The sequence below is a fragment of the Onychostoma macrolepis genome, chromosome 19 (genome assembly GCF_012432095.1).
Source record: "Onychostoma macrolepis isolate SWU-2019 chromosome 19, ASM1243209v1, whole genome shotgun sequence".
NCBI lineage: Eukaryota > Metazoa > Chordata > Actinopteri > Cypriniformes > Cyprinidae > Onychostoma > Onychostoma macrolepis.
The window spans coordinates 7,822,059-7,838,901 of NC_081173.1; the positions used below are offsets into that span (position 1 = coordinate 7,822,059).

The window sequence follows — 16,843 nt, forward strand, 5'->3', positions numbered from 1 at the left end:
AATTTCATTTATTAATCAAATGTAAAAGTTTATTTTAAAATATATGCCTTTTTGGGTGTTCATTTTAGTCTCATTTATGTAAATGCATTTTTTTTTTTTTTTTAAATCACAAGATAATTTTCATTATTTCTTGTAGGTGCAAAGAATAGCAGCTGATGTGGAGAAATGTTTGATGCTTCAAGACTCTCTGAAGCTGATTATATTAGGTAATGTATTAAGTCTTTGTCACGCCCCTGGACTGTCTTGTGTGTGTTTTGCTCCCCATGTGTGCCATGTGACCCAGTTTCTGTCTCCCCTTGATTGTTTAATTTGATTCCAGGTGTGTCTCCTTAGTTCATTGATTGTCTTGTCTTTATAAACCCCAGTCCTTTCAGTTAGTGTTTGTCGGTCTTTAAGTGTCTACCCTGCCTGTGATCTGTGTCCCTATTTTGATATTAAACTCCCGTGTTGTGAATTCCTCGTCTCTTCGTTCCTGGTTCCCGTGCTCCCTTGTGAGCTGTGACAGTCTTATTAATTCTGTTGTAAATCATTTGATAAACTTGTATTTTAGATTACATTTTATATTGAAGTTACATTATTGCTTCTATTTATTCATTTCAGGTGTACCCAGTGGCTTTTGACTAGGCCTATTCGAGGGTCACATGGTTGTGAATTCATACCTCAACTTTGCAGCTGGATTTTCAGTCTTATTACAACTTCAGTCTGGCGTCCCGGGAGCAGGTGTCTTTTGCACACTTAAATTAATTTCAAAGGTAACATGTTTCACTTGAGTAATTTCATTTGTAAAAAAGGTTACTTATTTAGTTTAAGTACTGGTAAATGCTGATTGTATAAGTGGCATTTTTACATTTATTTTATTGAGCTAGTTTCACTCAATACTGAACTTTATTCAAAAGCTTTTGCTTGTTTTTATGTGCAGATGTTTTGTTGGAATCACAACACTCACTGGATACAAGACGGATACAGAGAGGCAAAACAAGTGGAAAGGTCTCAGAGAAGAGGGACAACCCTCATGTGTGTGCTCATCTCAGAAAGTTGATGGACTTTCAGTATGCATTTATTAAATTGTCTTTTGCAGGAATATTCTAAATTTAATATAACATAGCTCAAACAACAGAATTTGTGGTATAATGTTGATTCCAGCATTTTATTTTAATCCTTTAACCAAAATTATACAAATTCTGTTGATTGACCTTAATTTTTTTAATTTGCTTAGTGCTCGCGTGACTGATTAAACGCATCTGCTCTATAAGTTTTGCTTCGAACTCGCAATGCGCGGCAGTTTGAACTTTGATCCGAGCGGATAAACGATCTGTGTGGCGCGATTCAATTGAGTCAAGCTGTTTCGGTCCGTTATTGGCGCAAACATTATATCAAACTCTTCATATCGTTTTATCAAGGAAAATTATGTCGCAATAATTATCGTTATCGAATTATCGCCCAGCCCTACAATATCAATATGAAGACAAAGACAAAGACAATTTAAGCATACAGCCAAGTAACAGTAGCAGTGATCATTCAATCAGTACTTAAACAAACAACCTCATGTGTATATATAGCCTAAAATTTAACTAGTGAAACAGACAAGACAGGAATTTAGTTTATAAAATTAATGTTGACAATACTGACTCTTAATTAACCACTTCTTTAAGTGAACCTTAAAAGAGGCATAAGTATTCAAATTTGTAATGTTAGTTGGGATGGAGTTCCACTCAGCAGCAGCCCTAATTGAAAACACTCTTTGACTAAATACACTTTTTCTTAAAGGGACTATACAATCACCTCTTACTGCACTTCTCCTTAATCTGTAACCATTTGGTGCTATGTTTACAAACTGGTTCAATACAGGAGGAGCCAGTCCATGTTCAATTTTATACATAAGACAAAGATCTGAATATACAATCAAATTTTCCCAACTTAATGTTATATTTTTTTAAAAATATCACAATGATGATGGTGTATGGATTTCTTATCTAAAACTTTGAAAGTTTGTTTACTGTATATAGAGAGAGAATTGGTTTGAGAGAAGTATTACTTGCTTGTGACCAGGTTATCAAACAATAAGTAATATGTGAAAAGATCATTGAATGCATAAACATCTTCGCAGCCTTAAATTGACATGCAGCTACGGGCATATATAAAATTTGCCAAGTTGAACTTAATGTTATTGCAAACCTTCTTGACATGCGATCTAAAAGTAACATTGCTATCAATACGCCCAGATATAGGGCTGGGTATCGACTTCGATACTTTTTAGGCACCGACCAAATTGCCTCGATACCATCGAGTATCGAAAAACGTCTTGTCGTTCGGTACCAAATTTCGATAACTACAGGGTTAAATCTCATCAACGTCAGTGAGGCAATAAGCCTGCAGCACTGGGTGTGTTCGACTAGAAGCGACGCGGCGCAGATCGATCAGTGTTTGACATCCGCGAGAGTGACTCGAAAGCTTACGGAGCAGTCTGCTACACAGACTGAAGCGCGTGTGATGCTCGCCGTGATTTCAGCGCCTGCTGTCTCACTAAATGAGGAAATAAACGCAAGAACAACATCTCCAGAACTTCTCTGAGAGTCACTTCATGAGCATTTTACCATTTGATTTGAGTAAAACTAGCGTCATATCATATACACACAGAACTGTAAAGGTATTCACGGCAACCCGTCAAAATAAAAGTTCGGTTTAACTTGGAAGACACTGCGGCAGAAATACATTACTATTGTTCAGCAGAATGTACAACAGGGTTCCTCATATCTTTCCCTGGAGGGCCAATCTGCTGCAGAGTTTAGCTCCAACCCTGATCAAACTCACCTACCTGTGATTTTCTAATGATCTTGAAGACTCTGATTAGCATCCTCAGGTGTGTTTGATTAGGGTTAGAGCTCAACTCTGCAGGAGTGGGCCAGATTTGAGGATGCCTGATGTACAAACTGTTACTACCAGGCTACTATTAAAATTATTAAAACTTTATTTTTTTTAAGTAATGATCACACAACATTTCTTCCATGTGTTAATTGTAACAGTAAACCGTAAATTGTAACTTTGTTTGCCAAAATAAATAAATAAACTTTGATTTTCAATAATTTAAAGATAAATGAAATTAATGTTGTATGCCTTCATTTGAAAACCAGAACACAGAATTTCTGAGGAAAAATAAACATTTCATAAGGCTATTTTAAGAATAAATTTGAATAAACTAAGTGTTTATGCATTCAAATAATTAGACATACTACACCAGAATTTAATAACAATAAAACATATGGTGAAAGAAAATAAAACACCCACTTATGAAAGAGGATAAAGATTTTAACAACCTAGAATAAATTGCTATGCGTTTTAAAACAAACATGCACTAGTGTAAATGTAGCCTAACAGATGTGTAAACTGAAAACTATTTGAACTTTATTAAAATTATTTGCACTGATTTATTATGTTGGATATATTTTGTTCCTGTGCTCGGCACAGCAGCTTTTAGATTTACTGAAAAACATACATACAGTTTTTGATAAATTTAGTTTTAAGCAATTATGTTTTAGCCATTCTGTGATCTTTAACATTGAGTTTGTTAACTGAACAGCAGCTTGATCTGCACTATTAGCATGTACAAAAACTACTGTGTCATCAGCGTACATCTGGATGTTAGAATTAAAGACAAACATTTGGAAAATCATTTACGTACAGAGAAAATAAAAGTGGGCCCAAGATCGAACCTTGTGGGACACCTGCTGACAAAGAAACAACATCTGATTAATAATTCTTAACTCTAACTAACTGAGTCCGATGCGTTAAATATGATTCTACCCATTTAATGGCATCTACAGAAAAATTAAATGCATTCAATTTAGATGAGAGAATTCCATGATTAATGTTATCGAAGGCCTTTTTTAAATCTAGAAAGACGGCACCAACAACCCCTCCTTGATCCAACAATAACTTAACTTTTTCTATAAAATAGCAATTAGCTGTATCTGTTGAGTGATTAGTACGAAAACCAAACTGATGTGGATGTAAAGGATAAGCACTGGTATTTAAATGATTTATAATTTGTTCTGCAACTAGTTTTTCGGCCACCTTGGAAACCACGGGCAAAATGCTAACAAGTCTATAGTTGCTGGTGGATAGACGATTACCTCCTTTAAATACGGGAATTACATCAGCTAATTTCCACTCATTTGGGAACATCCCATGAGTAAATGAAAGATTTACAATTTTTGTAATCGGGTTAACTAATACTTCTGAAAGCTCTTTCAACATACATGTATTCATCCCAATAACATCTTTAGCTCGAGATGGCATGAGGGATCTAATCCCTCTCATCACATCTGACTCAGTGATAGATACTATGTTGAAAGCTGGTTCTGTCTGTTTAACTTGACAAAAAGTGTTCTTATATTCAGGAGTAAAATACTTAATGATATTCTCTACTGAATCAATGAAATAATTATTAAAAGCATCAGCTACTTCAGCTGGCTTATTCTGAAGTTTTCCATCAACAAGCAGTTCAAGTGATTTAGGATTTATAGAATTATGTCCCATTAATATTTTTAACTGGCTCCAAATAGACTTAGTATTGCCTCCTGCTTTTTCTATTATGTTCAGAAAGAAGTCAGCTTTAGCTACCCTAAGTTCTTTAACAACCCTATTTCGTAACATAATAAAAGTATGTCTATCGCTGTTTACTTTAGATTTGACTGCAACCTTTAGGGCCATATCCCGTTTTTTCATTAAATTTAAAAGTTTTATGTTCATCCAAGGAATGCTGTTCTTCTTCCTACTTCTTTGTCTGCATGCAAATTCAATAATTAAGCTCAGCAGTTTATCTGTGAATCTTTTGCTGTCTTCTTCTGGTGACTTTCCTAAAAGCACTGTCTCCCAATTAATGCTCTGGACAGCACTTATAAATTGACCTTGCATATTTTTGGGGATATTTAAAGATTCCTGATCTTGGACAAATGGAGTGAAACGTTTATTGGTTAGTTTCCTTGCTATCAGAATCAAATTATGATCTGATAGTCCAGTCAACATATTAAAGGATTTGACAATTCGTTTTGGTCTGTTACTAAATATCAGATCTATTTGTGTTCTGGATGAATTTGTTACTCTAGTGGGTCCATTTATCAGTTGTGTAAGATCAATGTCATTAGTGATCGTTTTTAAAGTTTTTCTTGCCGATTTTTCCTCCCAGTTAATGTTAAAATCTCCAATGATTATCACCTCCTTATTAAAATTACATTCCTTTAACATATTTTTAAAATGCTCATAAAAAATACTTATAGATGATGGAGAGCGATATAGTACTATAAGTGAGAATGACATAGATGTAGACAGAATTATATTAAGTCCAATACACTAATCATTGCATGACCACTGTATTTCATGACACTGAAATCTATCTTTCACAAAAATTAAGGTTTTTAATTTTGGTTGTAAATCTTGTTTGTCCTGCAGACAGCGTCAATGTAAATGTAGAGTGTCTATTGATAGAAGTGTCTGATATAAGTTCACTGTTTCTTTTAAAGTACCTCGCACTTATTCTAGATTGTTTGTCACCTTCATTTTCTGAGAATGACGTAGATCGGTTAGACCCAACATTCGATGCTTCAGTAATGCAGTTGTCGGCCGTTCTCTCCACTGCAGTGTCTCCCAGGACACACCGCTGGTCCCACTGTTGGCATGCCGGCTCGAGGCCTCCTCCACCCAGGCTCTGCCTCGGCATCTCAACCAACGCACTCCTGTGACAAGCCCCTGGAACCCGGACAAGCGACCCAACTCCAGCAGTGCCCACGGAACAGAGGCGATGATCAAGATTAGTTTGTTTCATCTGTTCAATCGGCATTTTGTTACAAACAAGAGTGCGTACCTGTGAATCAGCAATGTTGCATTTTAAATCAGCAGTATTTATTTCCACTTGCGGGCTGGGACACGGACGGATATCTCCAAATAGTAGTAAACAAATCATAATTAGCAGGGCGTTAAGTTTGTTGTATCTTTGTTGAAGACTTGTTCTTCCTTATTCGATGATATGATTGTGGATAAATAAATGTTATAGCCAACACATGTTCCCCATAGCCAACGTTGTAAGCTCTCGTTGCTTGATCCGTGTTTGTTTGGTCAATATCAATCCTATCTATATACAAATATCGATATGGTTGCGTATTTATATCCAGTTTCATTGTGGTTAAATTGACATCAATATGTCTCAATATATTTAAAATCAATCCATAAGATAAAATTGCTATTGCAGCTCCTGTCTTGCCTGTGCCTATACCAAACTTTGCACCTGCTGCCATCTTGCAATGTTCAGGCGGCATTTTAGTGTGTGTGCCGCCCCGAGCCATATATAGAGTCTAAAGGTGCGTTCGACTTCATGCAGTACTGCGCAGACCGATCGGCGGCTGACTTGAAGCAGTGCATGCCGGTTAGAAATTTAGTCCGACTTGAACCAGCACCGACGCCACATCACTATCTCGTGTGGCATCAAAGTACCGCGATAGCGTTTGGAGAGCAGCCGGCTGACTCAGCTGGCGCAGTTTCTCCAGAGCGACTGCAGGAGTGCTGATGACGACACAGCTGTTTCAGTCCGGCTTGACTCCGTTTTCAACTCCGCCCCTGACTACAAGCGGCTACTCTCGTTGATCGCCGTCTGTAGGCCGTGCTTCAAGTCGAACGCATACTCAATGAATAGGTACTTAATTTCAATAAGTACTTACTTAACGAGCGCTAAAAGAGTACATACTCTACAGCCAAATCTCGTTGAGTATGAATGTGATCCGCCATGTTGACGTTATCATGTGACCTATGACGTTATAACAAGCGCAACTTAAAGTGCCCCTATTATGGGTTATGAAAGGTTCATATTTTGGTTTTGAGAGTCCCCAACAACAGGTTGACATGCATGCAAGGTCAAAAAACACTTTCATTTTCTTATAATATGCATTTATTTTACCTTATTTGCTCAACGACTCCTAAACGATTCGCTCAACGATTCATTTGCGTGACACTAATCCGCAGTGATTGGTTCAATTGGTCGATTTCATTTAAAGCAGAGTGCAATGCTGCTTTGTGTACAATCGTAACCGGGGAAACAGCTATTTTTAACTCTCCAAAAGCTGCACTTAGTGGCAACACGTGGGCAGGCAATATGCTAATGTTTCATGTTGACGTCAACATGAAACGGCTTAAGATTCGTTTTAAAAAGGACTCGTTTCAATGATTCAGAGTCGACTCTTTCTTTTGAGAGACAATAACTTTATACACGGTAGACTTTCAGATTTTAAACTTTGCAGGATATTTTCATTCACTTAGAGCTGTGTTACACACTGCATGAAAAAAATCCATAATAGGCGCACTTTAAAAGATATGAGTGATAGGTTTACAAATATTTTGATGTTTTTGTTGAATTTAAGTCTGGTTTCATCCCTCAGGCTTATAAATAACAAAAACAACACTAACAAAAATGTAATTTTTGATGCATTATGATCATATGTATATTATGATTATTCAAAGATATTTAACCTTGTCATCGTGCTTTTTTTCTGTGTAAGTAATCTCATACTTTGATGTATGCAAACCCATTATATTTATGTTTTCCTTTTTTATTTTTTTTTATTTTTGTCATTATGATTGTTTATTGTTAAAGGGGTGGTTGATTGCAATTTCACTTTTTTAACGTTATTAAGTGTGTAATGTTGCTGTTTGAGCATAAACAATATCTAAATAGTTGTAGCGCTGAAAGTTCAATGCAAATGGAGATATTGTCTTTTAAAATTCTGGAAGTTTAATGCCTACAAAAAACGGCTGGTAAGGGACTACAACTAGTTACTAGATTAACCCAGATAAACCCCGCCCCCGGGAACATGTAACGAAAGGGGCCGAGGCCATGCTGCGCTGCTTTAGAGAAGAGGAATAAAACTAGGGGTGCATGTAAAAATCTATTCATATAAGAATCGCGATTCTGTCTTGTTCTAAAAATCAATGTTCTAAAACAGCGGTTCTTAATACTGTTCCTGGCATCTCCCTGCTCTGCATCTCTCTCTAACTGTTCCAATTATACACTCATTTCACATAGCTATGAGAAGCGTTATACATGGACACATTAAAGCTTTAATCAGAATAAAACCATATATTAGAAGCTAACAGAAGCAGTAGCATTTACAAATAACAGCATATCTAAAAGTATGAGACAACAACAAACAAACATACCATTAAAAGCAGTGCTTGCACAGGTTCTGCGCGATCCTCTTCACTAATATTCTCTGTGTCTAAATCGGGCTCAAATTGATAAGCAATATTGACGACGCCATTGTTTACAATACAACAGGAGCACATGCAGCTGAGGTGAGGAGCGGGACTTGTGCACTCGGCGGTTTAGCAAATCACAGCACACTGGACCAGCTAACCAATCTGACAATTGTGAGCCTCCAGGAACCTGTAATTCTTCATGTTGCTCTGTGAGTAGATTCCTGTGCAATATAGCACATCGCCGAATATAAGTTAATAGCTCTGAGTAACATCACAGCTACAGTCAAAAATGTGCATGAAAAATATTCGTTTAACATGCTAATACATATTAGTCTTTTATATCACAGCTTTAACTGAACATGGGGTAACAATAGACTGTTGGATGACACAGGGATACTGATATTAAAGTTAACGTCAGACTGAATAATCTATTAGCTGTCTCTTACCTGGAGACTCAATCAGGTAACAAAAAATGTCAGGAAACAACACCTCTGGCCATTTCGTTGGGTCGTTTGTCCAGTCACATATAGTGTATGGACAATCCGTCCCAATACGGCTCAGTTTTTCGGTATATCTGGCTCTTTCGAGCGGTAAAAGTGATTTAATGTAGGCCATTCCTGGTAAACACCATTCTTTTCCAGTCAGGGGGAAAGGATTGTTTTCCCCCACACCACGCCCCCAGCTATGACACGACACCGACCATCGCAAGTCAATCGCGTATTTCTGAGGGAGGGGCTTCATAAAAACAGAAAATAATCGAGGTTAAGGCTAGAAGGGTTGTGGCTAGAACTAGAAGGGATAGCATAATTTTTGTCACACTGTACAACAATAATTAATATTTTTTCCTTCTTGTAAGGGGTAGGTTTAGGATCACGGTAGGTGTAGACATTAATAAAACACAATCTAATAGGTAGAAAATTAATTTCATTGTTCATTTCCGGTCGGAGCTGTATCCCTTCTAGCCACAACCAACAATTGAGGTGTTTGTCAGAGAAGGGACAAATTATGTGAAAAATAATGCGTTTTTTTAAAAACAAAGCATGAACACGTTATACTGCACCCCATAAACACAATCAAGCCTAGAAAAAAAACCCCGGTCAACCACCCCTTTAAAGATACAACCATCTTTACCTGATCTTGTATGCAATTATAAGTTTCTGCAATAAAAAAATAAAAAATAAATAAATATTCTATTTACTGGCAACAACAGGAAACATAAACAAGTCAACAACACATAAAACAAAGCTTTATTCAAACTTGTTGTTCTAACAATTATGTATTACAGACGGTGAAACCACATCCTACTGCCATCTCAACACAGATGTGCCAGTTCTGCAGCTGACCACTATGCCCACCTTCGTCTGTCTCTGCTGTCCATCACATCCCTCATTTCTGCAGTCAGACTGGAACCTGATCATGGATGGGAAAGGGACATTGAGGCTGTCCTTGCCTGAGTGCACAGAGAGGATGAGGAAGACCATGATGACACCGCTGAACCACACAACCTTGGAGCAAGAGTGGGAGAACATGTGTGGGATAATCTGGCTATCGCTGTGTCTGCTCCAAACATTTGTGTGCCTGCTCTCCATGAACACAACTAACGGTAAAACATTTAAACAGAGTAAAACTTGAAACTTTGAAGCTTCTGAAAATCGGGCTCCATTGACTGATGTTGTATGAACAGAAACCAGACAAACAAACTTGACCAAAATCACATCCTCAATGTCTTTTGGTCTTTTTCTAGATGCTCTCACTGGCTCTGGGGTCACTGATGATGAAGAGACCACAGCAACAACCGGTCCGGATGAGGCAGTAAGGGCAGGTGGACTGATGGAGCGTCTCATCCATGACACTGGACCATTTCCAGGATGCTGCTGTGGACTTCTCTATCCTCAGTGCACACACCAGTCTGCAGATATTTCAGATCCTACAAAACTGCACAAACACAATAGACAAGCAGTCATTTTAACAGCACAATGTAACAAATTGATCTTACTTTATATTTTTGTTTCAGGTTTTCTCCCTTTTTTCTCACAAATGCCGCAGTCACCTTTCCTTGCAGGTCCTGCTCCACCACAAAAGATCTGCAGCAAAAGCACAGGAATGAAGAAAAAGAAAAGTGCTTTAATAGCTCTGTTTGAAATTATTATAATTAAATTTTAAATTAAAAAAGATGCTTTATTGATGTCTGTAGTGTACTCACTGGGAGCCTTTGATGGTAGCATTGCTTCATCAGTCACTCTTCACTGGATAAACACTCGTGTGTCTCATCTGTCCTTGTAACATCCAGACAAGATGCAGTTACCTCTGTGATTAATCTGCTCAATACTGCATTTACATGTTGAGGTAGTTGCTGATGTGTTAACTCACTTTTTATCCAACACAAATTCTCCTCAGTTTATCAACAGTACCAATGGACAAATAAAAGAGATAACTTATGTTTAGTAACTTCATGTAGATGTGTTTATATTTACATTACTTACATTCATGTAAAGCAGTAATGACAACAGTGAATTCTACATAATAGCACAAATACATAACTCACTCAGATGTGTGTTCATGATGTGATGTGCTCATCTGTAGTTCTTTTAGAACATTTTCCTGTCACAAATCAAAAATAGACATTTAGCAACAGTCTTTAAGATGTACATGGTTTATGTAAATCCACTCTGGTGACGTACATGTGTTTACTGGAGCCGAGGGCTGTGTTGAAATGCCATACTATCATACTACTCTTACTATTTCTGCAGCATCCAGTATGTATGCTGTGCATAGTATGCAATTTTTCTGTATGCATGGAATATCCGGATGACTGCTAAATATAACTCAAGTACACTGAAATCAGTACAGAAGCTGTGTTCCGAATGGTATACTATCATACAGCTCCTACTATATTGCAGTATGCTGTGTGAATACTGTGAATAGTATGTGAATTTTCTGTATGCATGGAATGCCCGGATTACCTGCTACATTGGCTGAAATTTGATGTATGCATCTGAAGACACTGCATGGGATACTGTTTTCCAGAAAGCAACGCGCTCCATGTGATGTTTCATCTTCAAACGTGTGAGTGAACTGGAGGCGGAGAATAGTAATTATAAATTTAAGACTTGTATATGTAAGTATATGCAGTGCCCTCCAAAAGTATTGGAACAGTGAAGACAAAGTTGTTCTGTTGGATGTGGAGTCAAGACATTTGCAAATATGATGAAAAGATGAATATGAGACAAAACTACAGAATGTCATATTTTATTATTAGCTGTTTCAACACATACATGTTTTACCAAATAAAAAAACAGCACTTTTAGAGTTCATCCCACTCATTGATGCGAGCAGTTGAACATAAGGCAGATATAAAAGATTAAAAGCTATTATTTAGTTGCAGATCCCTTGCGCACAATCACAGCAGTGAGTCTTCGTCTCATAGACATCACCAGACTCTTGGTCTCATCCTTTGAAATGCTTTTCCCAGCCTTTAATGCAGCCAATTCCAATTGTTGCTTGTTTTGGGGAGTTTCTGCCTTTACTCTCCTCTTCAGCTGGTGAAATTCATATTCAATCGGATTTAAATCTGGAGATTGACTTGGGCAATCTAAGACTTTCCATTTCTTTTCCCTTATAAACTCCTTGACTGAACTGGCAGGGTGTTTTGGGTCATTGTCCTGATGCAATATGAAGCACTTCCCAATGAATCTGGTGGCATTTTCTTGAATATTGGTAGGCAAGATGGTTTTGTACCCTTCCAAATTCATTCTACTACTGTCATCATACATTAAGTCATCAGTAAAGTTGAGAGGGCCTGTTCCAGAGGCAGCCATGCATGCCCATGCCATGACACCACCTCCACCACGAGGCTGTACGCTTGGGATCATTGCAGTTCCCTTTTTTTTCTCCACATTTTTGCTTTCCCATCACTTCAATAAAGGTTCATCTTTGTCTCATTGTCTCACCATAAACACAGTTCCAAAACTCTTCTGGCTCACCTTTGTGCTTTTTTGCAGACTCTAATCTTGCCTTTCTATTTTTGGAGCTGGTCAGAGGTTTGTATCTTGCTGTGTAGCATCTGTAATTCTGTGTCAAAGTCTCCTGAGGACAGTAGATTGTCAGAGAATCACCCCAGCTTTCTGGAAGTTGGTGATTTTACAGACATGTTTTTTAGGGTTCATTTTCACAGCTTTTATGATTTGTCTGTCATCAACTACTGTTGTTTTCTCAGAGGATCAGGTAGTTGTTGGTTGCTGGTGTCGCTGGTGGTTTCCAAACTTTTGATTTCTCCATGCTCTTTGTTTTTGCTATAGCTCTAATTGACTTCCTCTTTTCTTTTAGCATCCAAATTACTTGTTTTTCTCTCAAAGTCAGCTCCCTCATCTTCATCCTGGTTTGTGTGTGTCGTCACCGAATGCAAGATTCAGAATGCAGAAGTAATGGATATAACTGATACGACACATTCCCTGTTTTTAATATCGGAAAAATTAATGCAACAGGACACAGCTGATCACTTAGAAAGACCTGTGAGGCAACTGTTCCAATACTTATGCTCACATCAGATAGAGGGATGAAACTCTAAAAGTGCTGAACTTCTTAGCTGGTAAAACATCTATGTGTTGAATCACCCAATAATAAAATGTGACATTCTGTAGTTTTGTCTCATATTCATCTTTTAATCATATTTGTAAATGTCTTTACTGTTCCAATACTTTTGGAGGGCACTGTACATATACATGTAAACTACAAACTATCGCTGTGCATCTAAAAACAATATCATTAGGACATAAATTGTACATTAATCTCTACGGCACTTTTCCGATCAAGTCAAATTACCTCACCTTTATCTCTGGCACTTTATACATGGTTTCAAAGATATTACATAATAATATTAATATTGCAGTAATATAATATATAAATAAAATTAATATTTGAATTATGCAAACAGAATTAAATTCCGCTGTCAAGCAGCTCTAAAAAGAAACGGAGTGTATTTACTCTAAGGACAAACAGACCAATTTGTTAGCAGAGGCTATTTACATTAACTCCGCCCACCAATGGCAATAGGGCAGTTGTGGCCTAATGGTTAGAGAGTCGGACTCGTAATCCAAAGGTTGCAAGTTTGAGTCTCGGGCCAGTGGGAATTGTAGATGGGGGGAGTGAATGTACAGCGCTCTCTCCACCCTCAATACCGTGACTGAGGTAGCTTTGAGCAAGGCACTGAACCCCCAACAGCATAAATGGCTGCCCACTGCTCCGGGTGTGTGTTCACTGCTGTGTGTGTGTGCACTTTGGATGGGTTAAATGCAGAGCACGAATTCCAAGTATGGGTCACCATACTTGGCTGTATGTCACGTCACTTTTTTCACTTTCAATGCCTGGCTGTGATAAACAGCACTGCAAAAGACACGTGTATTCCTATTCCTATAGTATCAGTGGCACAGTGAGTAAAAGACGCGAGATGTGTGCTGTTGATGCGAGTGATCCGAGTTCGATTCCGATTTTGTCAAGCTCCTGCAACTCCTTTTCCCATAACATACCAGATCAGAAAGGCATTTATTTTCAATAAAAAAATCAGTAAATATTTGAAAAGTGGAAATTAAATGCCTCATTAATGTGTGCTTAGTGTGCTTAACTGTAGGTAAGTTTTTGTCCCAATAAAGTGGCATTATAGCATTGTTTACTAATATGAAGTCTTATTAACAAGCCTTTGTAAAAAGAATGGTTAGCTCATTTGTTTGTAAAGTAACAACCTTGACAGCTGTGCTGAATTAATGTTTGTGTTTGTCATGTGACAATTAAGCATACTACTCTGAAACATTTGTTGCTTAATGTATACTGTTTCACACACTATTTTTTAAAAGTAGTAGGCAGTATGCACTGTGTACTGGGCAGTAAGCAAGTACACCATTTCAAACACAGTCGAGGTCTCTTTAAGACAAGTCATGTCACTCGGCACACTGAACCGCCTCTCGGGCATGCAAGTGCAGCTCCTATCTCTTTGAATGCTATCTGCTAACATATTAGTAGACTAATGTAGGGAATAGTGAATGAGGGTATATGGGGAGATTTCGAACACAGCATGAGTGATTTTTGTCAGTTGACAATGTTTTCTGGGTCAGTGCAATGTGGTTGCTAACACGCTGTATTCTGAGTGATTTTTGCTATGCAGTTTGTGCCTGCTTTATTGACAGCTAGGTATCAGCACAAAAGTATCAGCACACTTCTCAAGTAGCATGATTTGAGGTATCATTCATGTTTGTATCACAAACAGTTACAAATTGTACTTTAATGTTTAGAGTTAAGTGTTTGTTCAAATCAGAATGAGCAATAATAATACAGATGCTATTACCATAAAAATAAAAAACACACACACACAGTATAAATGTATAATTCCAATAGGACTCTTGCCGTGTTTGTTTATCCTCTCAATCAGTCACTCCAGGCAGCCAGAAGTCCTCTGCCAGCAGGATATTTCCATCTGACAGCTGCCACTTTGCCATGTAGTGTCTGGCCCAGCGCTGACTTCCTGTATCCCAGAGTTCCACTCTTAGCACAACGTTGATCTCCCACAGGGCCAAATCCATCTTAGTTTGCTCGCCTCCACTGGCCACATTACTACAGAAGAGAGGGGACATGAGAGCCATTTCCTGTCCTGGGTGTGCGGCTCAGCACGAGAGCCGTCCATCAATCCTGTATCTATGGAAGTTGATATATCACTGGGGGATTCAGAGTTCACATGGCTGCCAACAGCAGACACAAAGTTGGTGGCTGAGCAGGAGTCCGTTGAGACTGGAGTGTCCTCATTGCGTTCAGGTAAACAGACACACCAAGAGCGGCGCAGAGGCAAACAGGATGCCATATCTGTCCATAAGTGCTGATTCTGATCTGATATCGAAGTCTGGCTGTGTGTGTCCTTCCTGAATGTGTGCAAGACAAACTTCTCAGGCTGCGTGTTGTTTACTAACTCCAATTTAGATTCATCTGACCTTTTTGCTGTCTTCTCATCATTCCTGTCCTGTCTGGATGTTTGTCTTCTTGCAGTCAGGTCCATATTTTAAGGACTGTCTGGAGAACGATGCTTTGTGAAGGAGTTGAGACAGCAGACTGTGATCTCTTAAGAAGGATGGTGTTGTGTTTGTCATGTAGGGATGACTGCATTCTTATGGCATAACTATGACCTGTCTCTTCAGGAAATCAGACGCCTCACACCTTCTGGTATTGTGTGAGGCAGTGATGCCACATAAAATGAGGTCATTGAAAGTCGTATGTGGTCAGATTTAAACTTATAAAGTCTTTATCATCATAATATTAAGGTAAATTAATAAAAGTTCAAGTAAACGTAATGCTAAACATGGTTAATTAACACAATGGCTGAGAGGAGATTTGAGGGACAAACATTTTTCACAATGTTTTCACAAAACTTAAACTGCATCAGAAATAATGACTGTTTCCTGTTTGTTACTGTTCAGCTTTATGATTAGCTAACACACTCAGGCTGTGGTCAGATTGCTTTTTGTTGTTTCAAACAAAGCCTATTTCAGTTATATCTGTCCGGTATTCCGGATTTTTTTATGTGTGATTTTAATGAGAAAAAAGGAAATGACTTAGAATGAGTAAGTTGTGTCAGCCCAATAATTTAGCAAATTGTGTTAATTTTCTGTCATGTGAACAAATATTTGGAAAGTGGCCTTCATCAGTGTTGGGAAGGTTGCTTTGGAAATGTAGGCCTAATAGTTTACAGGTTACAGATTACAAGTTACCTTATTCAAAATGTAGGGTAGAGTGGGGGAAGGACTGTGTAATTTTTTTTCTGTGTAACAAAAGTTAAATGTGTTCAGAAAAGTTATCATAGTTTTAGGGACAATGACATAAATTATAAACAAAGTATGAAAAATGTCCAGAGTTTTCATGTTATTAGATTTTTAACAAAAATTAAATTTGCTCCACAGGTGGGTAAAATGCTCCCAAGTCTGACAAAGCAATTTGCTTTAAACATTTACAGCATTCAATAATTATGAATTACAAAATTATAATAGCCTATTTGAAACATTTTGTTAGCTGATACTAACTGGCTAGCTAACTTCAGGTAATTTTTAAATATAAAATCCAAATATTTTTATTCAACCAACTAGAATACATTTGATGGAAAAACAAAGGATTTGATGTTCAGAACAGAATAACTACAGTAATTGCTCATTGCCCCCTGGGGGCATTTTACCCCACAGACTATGTTTGAAAAAAAAAAAAAAAAAATGATGTCATTCTAAAAATATAATTATATTTTTATTAAATAACACGTACTCCCAACAGGCCCTACTGTTCTCATATCATATATAACTGTGATTTTCTACAAAACAACAAGCTTTAAAACACTTTCTTTTTTTTTAAATACATACTTATTAATATTTCCAAAATGCCCCCTGATCTTGAAATCATCATGATGGCAGCCTCCATTTTAGAAAAGTCTAGATTTATGCCGATTTGTCTGTGGTGTTACTGTCTGTGGTGTTACTGTCTGTGGTGTTACTGTATGTGGTGTTACTGTATGTGGTGTTACTGTCTGTGGTGTTACTTTCTGTGGTGTTACTGTATGTGGTGTTACTGTCTGTGGTGT

The 16,843-nt window shown here is 37.7% G+C and overlaps 1 protein-coding gene and 1 long non-coding RNA gene across 2 annotated transcripts; both read left to right on the forward strand.

Moving 5' to 3' along the window:
* The first annotated feature begins 615 nt into the window (after positions 1-615).
* On the forward strand, positions 616-5,765 carry LOC131525696 (uncharacterized). Its single transcript, XR_009267273.1, has 3 exons — positions 616-752; positions 920-1,014; positions 5,638-5,765. It is a non-coding gene; the product is annotated as an uncharacterized LOC131525696 (long non-coding RNA).
* Positions 5,766-8,411: 2,646 nt separating this feature from the next.
* Positions 8,412-15,455, forward strand: LOC131525723 (uncharacterized). The gene is made up of 5 exons (XM_058753634.1): positions 8,412-8,450; positions 9,527-9,844; positions 9,986-10,200; positions 14,802-15,042; positions 15,376-15,455. Exons 1-5 carry the CDS (start codon positions 8,441-8,443, stop codon positions 15,453-15,455), a joined length of 864 nt encoding a protein of 287 aa, XP_058609617.1. The 5' UTR covers positions 8,412-8,440.
* The last annotated feature ends 1,388 nt before the right edge of the window (positions 15,456-16,843 follow it).